Genomic DNA, 5,962 nt, shown 5'->3' on the forward strand with positions numbered 1-5,962 from the left:
AATTCGGCTCTTATCTTAGTAAATATTGCAAAATCGCTGTGGTTCATTTTTAAACCAGATTGTTTATATTGAAATTAATTGTTTTAGATCACTAGAATCAGGCAGAACTAACATATGAAACTTGCTATATGATGAAAAGTAGATATAGATATAAACAGTACAAGCTGAAATGAACATTTTAAATTTTGATGGAACTTTGAAGTTTAGGCCATCCTCAGATAAAGGATCCGATCCAACAGTCAAAAGTTAGTAGCAACTATGCCACAATTCTGTAAAGTTGGCAGTATGGCGAGAGATTAAAAGTTCATATTCCATGACAGTTGTCATAAACAAGCCAACAATGAGAACTCACATCTGCATCATTATTGTTATCACAAGGTTGTCAAATGTTGAACAGGCAAGATAGGGTCAATTAATCAAAACACATGAAATGTTTCATTTTTTCTCAAATAGAGGCCATAAAACCGGTATTGTACCTTACAGAGAACAAAACCGTTGGATCTCCCCATTGGAGGTGAACAAGCAAAAGTACAAGTGCGCAGTCCAAAAACCAAGTTTAGAGCTCCATTCTATGCCTAGCAATTAGCATGTAATACCATTGAATAAATCCTTAATTAATTATAGGTTAGTAGTACATGCAACAAACTAGGCTAATTAAATTGGAAGGTAAATATAATACAAGGAAAATAACTGAAAGACACAAATATTGAAATGAAAAGCAGCAAAGCAATTATTTACCAACTCAACTTGGAAAACTTCAAAGATGAGTAAAACTTACTGGTACCATACCGAACTCAAACTCATTACCAAATACCCTGGAACATTTGGAGAGCATTAATAGCAGAGAAATAATTAAATACAAAGTAAAACATGGCATTTCAATGACAAGCACAAAATAACATGTTAAGTCCGAAGACAATTAGCATTCGCACACCATCATCCATCCACCCAAAAGTATTGATACTAAAAACAAGATTGAGCAAAGAGCAAAATTGCATCAATAACTTGATTAAGATTTGTAACTAAACAAAAAAATTGAATATCAGGAAAAGATAGCTATTACCGGTACCAATCCACAAGACCAGTACTAGATCTGACTGATCATATTGATACCATCTCATAAATTCACTCATCAACCCAACTTTCAGATAATTATTTCTAAAAGAATTTTTTTATCTCACCTAGTGGGAAAAATGAAAAAAAAAAAAAATCACACAAAGTGTGACTGTACCTATACACGCTACATACACCTTGAAGAATTCTCACTTTTATTCAAACCATCACCTTATCCCAGAAAAATCAAAGAATAATCTAGTATTATATCTCCTATCAGTGTGATCTCCGCCTATTAAGAATAGAAGGAGGCTGAGTACCTTCAAAGAAATCCAAAATGGCCATTTCGAGATCCTCTACAGAATACCTGATATACAGCTCTGGATTTTTCCCACTCTCTATCTGTAGCCTGAACCTTCCCAGGAAAGACCGGTATGCCGGGAGAAGCTTCTCACCAATTGACATTCTCAGTTCTTCCTTCAACTGAAGGTCAGGTACCTGCCACATAGACTGCACCCTGTGTGCCTCCTCAAAGGATGAATTAAAGGACCTAAATCTATCTCTCAGTGTTGATTTTGAAATGCCTGATGAGAACCCACCAGTCACATGCAAACCTTCATCTCTGAGGCAGTGCAGAATCCGAAACCACGTGGCACGCTCGTAGTTTATCGCAGCATTAGTGTAAACTTGGGTAAGCTTATGGAGATAACTATCACCTACCATCTCCCGAAGATCCGGTGTATCTTTCACCTTATGCACTATGTAGTGTATGTTGTTCAACAAAAATAGGTGTGACAAGGCTGCATCTTTGTATGGGCTAGCTTTGATATCTAGGCTACGGTGTAGCACGAAAATTATCCAGACCAAATGGTAGGCTATTGGTTCTTGGGCTTGGGGTTGGGGAAAATCATCATCAATTGTAATTGGCTCTTCCGATCCAGACAACCGGTAGGAGGGGCGGGAGGTAATAAGTTTGGTAAGTGATTCCTTGTAATCGGAGATCACCGTTAAGTAGTTCATGACATATCGGGTTAACGGATGTATCGTGCCGCCCGGCACTGGGGTTTTCGATGTTTCCTTGATCACAGCATTCTCAAACTCCGAGAGGATCCCTCTCACTGCATCACCTAGACGGAGGAGTATTTCCTCAGCCTGTTGACGGATTGATTCTGTCGATTTAGAGTTGAAAATTGCCGAGATATCAGGCATAAGATCCAATAAGCATTCATACATGTCAAGCATCTTGAACAGTTTCTCTGGTGACCGGCGGCCGATCGAATTTGCCTCGGCAAACCCAAGCACTTGCAAAGCGGCACCTTTCACAGCCTCAGCGAAAGGCGCCTCCTCCAATCCTTCCTCGTCAAAAATCATCTCACACAGCCTCCTTTCGCTGGCTAGTATAATGCGGATCGCGGCACGAGCTGACCGGATCCACTGCCCGACCTTGGCCGCTAATGTTTGCCAATTGAGCCGCTGAACGTCTCCTATGCTCATTTTCTCTATGCCCAGACGGCGGAGGCTCTGGTCCACAGCAGGTTTGCGGGCTGACCCATAAACCTGCATACACTCACGCCAGTACCCTGAAGCTACCATCCGACTTGCAATGCTTCTCAAATCCTCTATGGCATCTGGTGGGAAGAGGTCGATTTGTTTAATACTACGCATTGAGAGATACTTGTTCCTCTGTGAAAGAGAGCTGCTGTTACTTCCTTCTGATTTGGGATCAGGTGTGGGTATCGATTGAGATTCTGATGCTGGACTCGGTACGGGTATTGCTGATGGTTCATTTTGGCGTTCTGGTTCAGGCGCACTGAATGTTGGCGATGGTTCGCGTTTGCGTTCGGGTGCGGGTACTGATGTTGACGATGGTTGAGATTCACGTTCAGATACTAATTCTGAAGCGGGTACGGGCGATGGTGACCGTGACCGTTCGGGTTCAGATGCTGATTCGGTCGCCAGGTCTTCATTGCCAGGGAAGAACTCGCCAGATACAGTGCTGTTCATGGAGAGGGAGCCCAGATCGATTAGGGAATCAATCTCAATCTCAATGGTGCGGGAGACAAGGATTTGGCGGAACTCGTCCTCGAGGCGCGCCATGGCTGTTTGCAACGCCGTCACCGGGGATGGAATCGCGCAGGAGGAGGCAGAGGCAGAGGAAAGGCGGCGAGGGCTGTTGACTGCGACAGGGGAATCCTTTGCGGAGATACGGAGTCTGTCGACAGCGTGAAGGTAGCGTTCTGCCTCTGCTCGGACGCTGTTAGCTGAGAAGAGGAGGGACGAATCAGGCGAGGAGCTGGAGGCTGAGGTGGTTTCCCATCGCATTATCACCTGCTCCGCCGCCTCCAGATCGAGCTCCTCCGATCCGTCCATGGCGGATCGGTGGTATGGTTCTTGAATTCTTTGGTTTTTTGGTTCGTTGGGTGAAGAGCGGGATGGAGTTTATGTTTGTGTTAATATTGGGGTAGTGAGGAGAGGACAAGAGGAGAAGTGATCAGTGGAAGGAGCTCAGTTACTTGGTAGACCATGTCCAACTTCAGGACAGAGGAGGAACCGCAGTCTGATGAACTTGGGACCCGCATGTCATTGAAATGGATTTGTACACCGTCGGGAAAGAACGGGTCCAGGAAACTTTTGTTGGGTGCGAGTGGTTGACTTTGTACAAAAGACAGAGACGGGGGGGAATATTCCGGTGAAGCGCGAGCTGGTTGCTGTCGTTTGTTTGTAAGTTTTCTCCGTTTCGTAAAAAATGGAATCCAAAGATCCCCCATGAGCTTCTCTTTTCCATCTTAAAAGTCAAAAATATCCATCCAAATATTTTTTAAAATCTGCACGCAGTACTATTATTAATATTATGTTAAAAAATATAGGGTTTTATTGACATTAATCGACTAATTTTACTTAAAAGATTTGACAATTTTTCAGTAGTATAATTGATAAAAGAGGAGGGATCCACTCACACTCTCTTTTCGTGACACCAAATTACATTTTCAAAATTTTCAAAATTTAAACAGTCGATCCAAATTGTTTAATATGATGAATATATTAAAATGTGCTTGTAGATCAAATTTTACATTTTTTGAAACTTTTTTACTGTTTATTAAGTATTTTACAAAATCGTTATTTTTATACTATTGAATTTTTGTATCCATCTTAATAAATAGTAAAAAAATTCAAAAAAAATGTAAAATTTGATCAACAAGCACATTTTAATATATCTATCATGTTGAACGGTTTGGATCGACTGTTTAGATTTTAAAAATGTAAGATGTAATACGGAGTCACCAAAAAACAATGTAAGCTGATCCCTTCTCTTGATAAAAAATCCAACTTATCAAATGTTGATATTATCATATTTATAAGTAATAGAAGGAGGGATCCACTTACAAATGAAAGTTACAACAATTTATAAGAATTTAGTTTTGTGATTTCAAAAATTCAAATAATCAATTCAAACCATTCAACATACTCTTGTTCCATCATCAATTCATCATACTCAGGTTAAACAAAATTTGATATGTAGGCTATTTTTATCTTCATCGATATATGTCTGTAAGAGTATAAGCTTATATTTTATTTTTATATATCAATTTGTCGAATATTTCTATTGTCAGGGAATCTCACTTTTCTGTAAATATCTTCTTTCCTACAAATGATTTAATATTTAAACATTCGGTCATGTTCCTTCCATCAAATACTTTTTTTTTTTAAAATTAGTCGGCAAGGTGTCACTAACAATGATATAATAAAAAGAAGTTTATTTACAAAATTAAATACTTTTTTATCTGCATTAATTTTTTTAATGTTTGGAATGTTACATTCCAAATAAAATTCACTAGCATAGATATCTAAAAGTTTATTTATTGTAAAGCCATAATTTTTTTGGATCCCGTAGAGAGAGAAATTCATTTTGAAATTGCGTTGTAATATCGCTATACTGACACACAACTTTAATTAATATATTATCCATTTTTACTTGAAAATTATTATCTTAGGGTCCACAATTTATATCATGTAGAAATATATTATGTAGTTATTTTTGTAGTTATTGTTGTCATTTATTTTAAAATTTTGTGACACGGAGTGTTGTGAAGCTTAAATTTTTTATAACTTCTATGAATTATAAATTGTCAAGTTAATAAGATAATAATGTCTAATAATCTCTTTAAATTATAAACACTCTTTCAATTGAAGTCAACTTATGACTACAATAAAAACTTGAATCATTTGGCATATTTGAAAAATATGTTTTTTTATTTTATTGTTATTTTTTTTAGTTCTTCTTACAGCATAATAGAGTATACCATCTAAATCATTATTTTTTTTCTATGTAAATGTATAAAAGACAGCGTTTGTTAAATTTTTCGTCCATAATGTATATGATTGTATTTGTTAGTGAATTTAATTTTGAGTAAGGCTTGAGTGCTATGGATAGCATAAAGTCATATGTGCTACGGTCTCAAAATTCTATCGTAATAAACTTCAAATCGATTTAAGTAGCTCAATAAATTAGTTATATAATAAACTTGTAGAATATTAATTTTTAATATTTTTTATAATTGATGAAAGATGATTAAAGATGGCCTAAAAATAAAAGAAAATTATTAATATTTTTTATTATCTTTGATAAATCATAAAAAATAATAAAATTAGTATTTTACAATTTTATTATATAATTAATTTATTGAACTACTTAAATCAAAATTTAAAATTTATACAATAAGTTTTTAGAGTCGTTGCACGGGTGAACTTATGCTATCTCACTCAAGTATTACTCGCAACATTTATTTTGATATTTTTATGAGTAGTATCGGATGACAGCTCCATTTCGTTAGGAAATGGAGGAACAACGGGAGAACAACGGAACATCAACTTGAGTGACCGAGAGATTTCCGTAGTTCCACACGAGAGT

General features: G+C 37.0%; 1 protein-coding gene across 1 annotated transcript; it reads right to left on the reverse strand.

Annotated features, from left to right (window-relative positions):
• Positions 1 to 626: 626 nt before the first annotated feature.
• Positions 627 to 3,536, reverse strand: LOC144574304 (exocyst complex component EXO70A1-like). Its single transcript, XM_078324243.1, has 2 exons — positions 1,421 to 3,536; positions 627 to 815 (listed from the first exon to the last, which is right to left on the reverse strand). The coding sequence occupies exons 1-2, from the start codon at positions 3,421 to 3,423 to the stop codon at positions 758 to 760; spliced, it is 2,061 nt and encodes a 686-aa protein (XP_078180369.1). The 5' UTR covers positions 3,424 to 3,536; the 3' UTR covers positions 627 to 757.
• Between the last annotated feature and the right edge of the window lie 2,426 nt (positions 3,537 to 5,962).

This window comes from Carex rostrata, chromosome 22 (genome assembly GCF_964058835.1).
Source record: "Carex rostrata chromosome 22, lpCarRost1.2, whole genome shotgun sequence".
Classification (NCBI taxonomy): Eukaryota; Viridiplantae; Streptophyta; class Magnoliopsida; order Poales; family Cyperaceae; genus Carex; species Carex rostrata.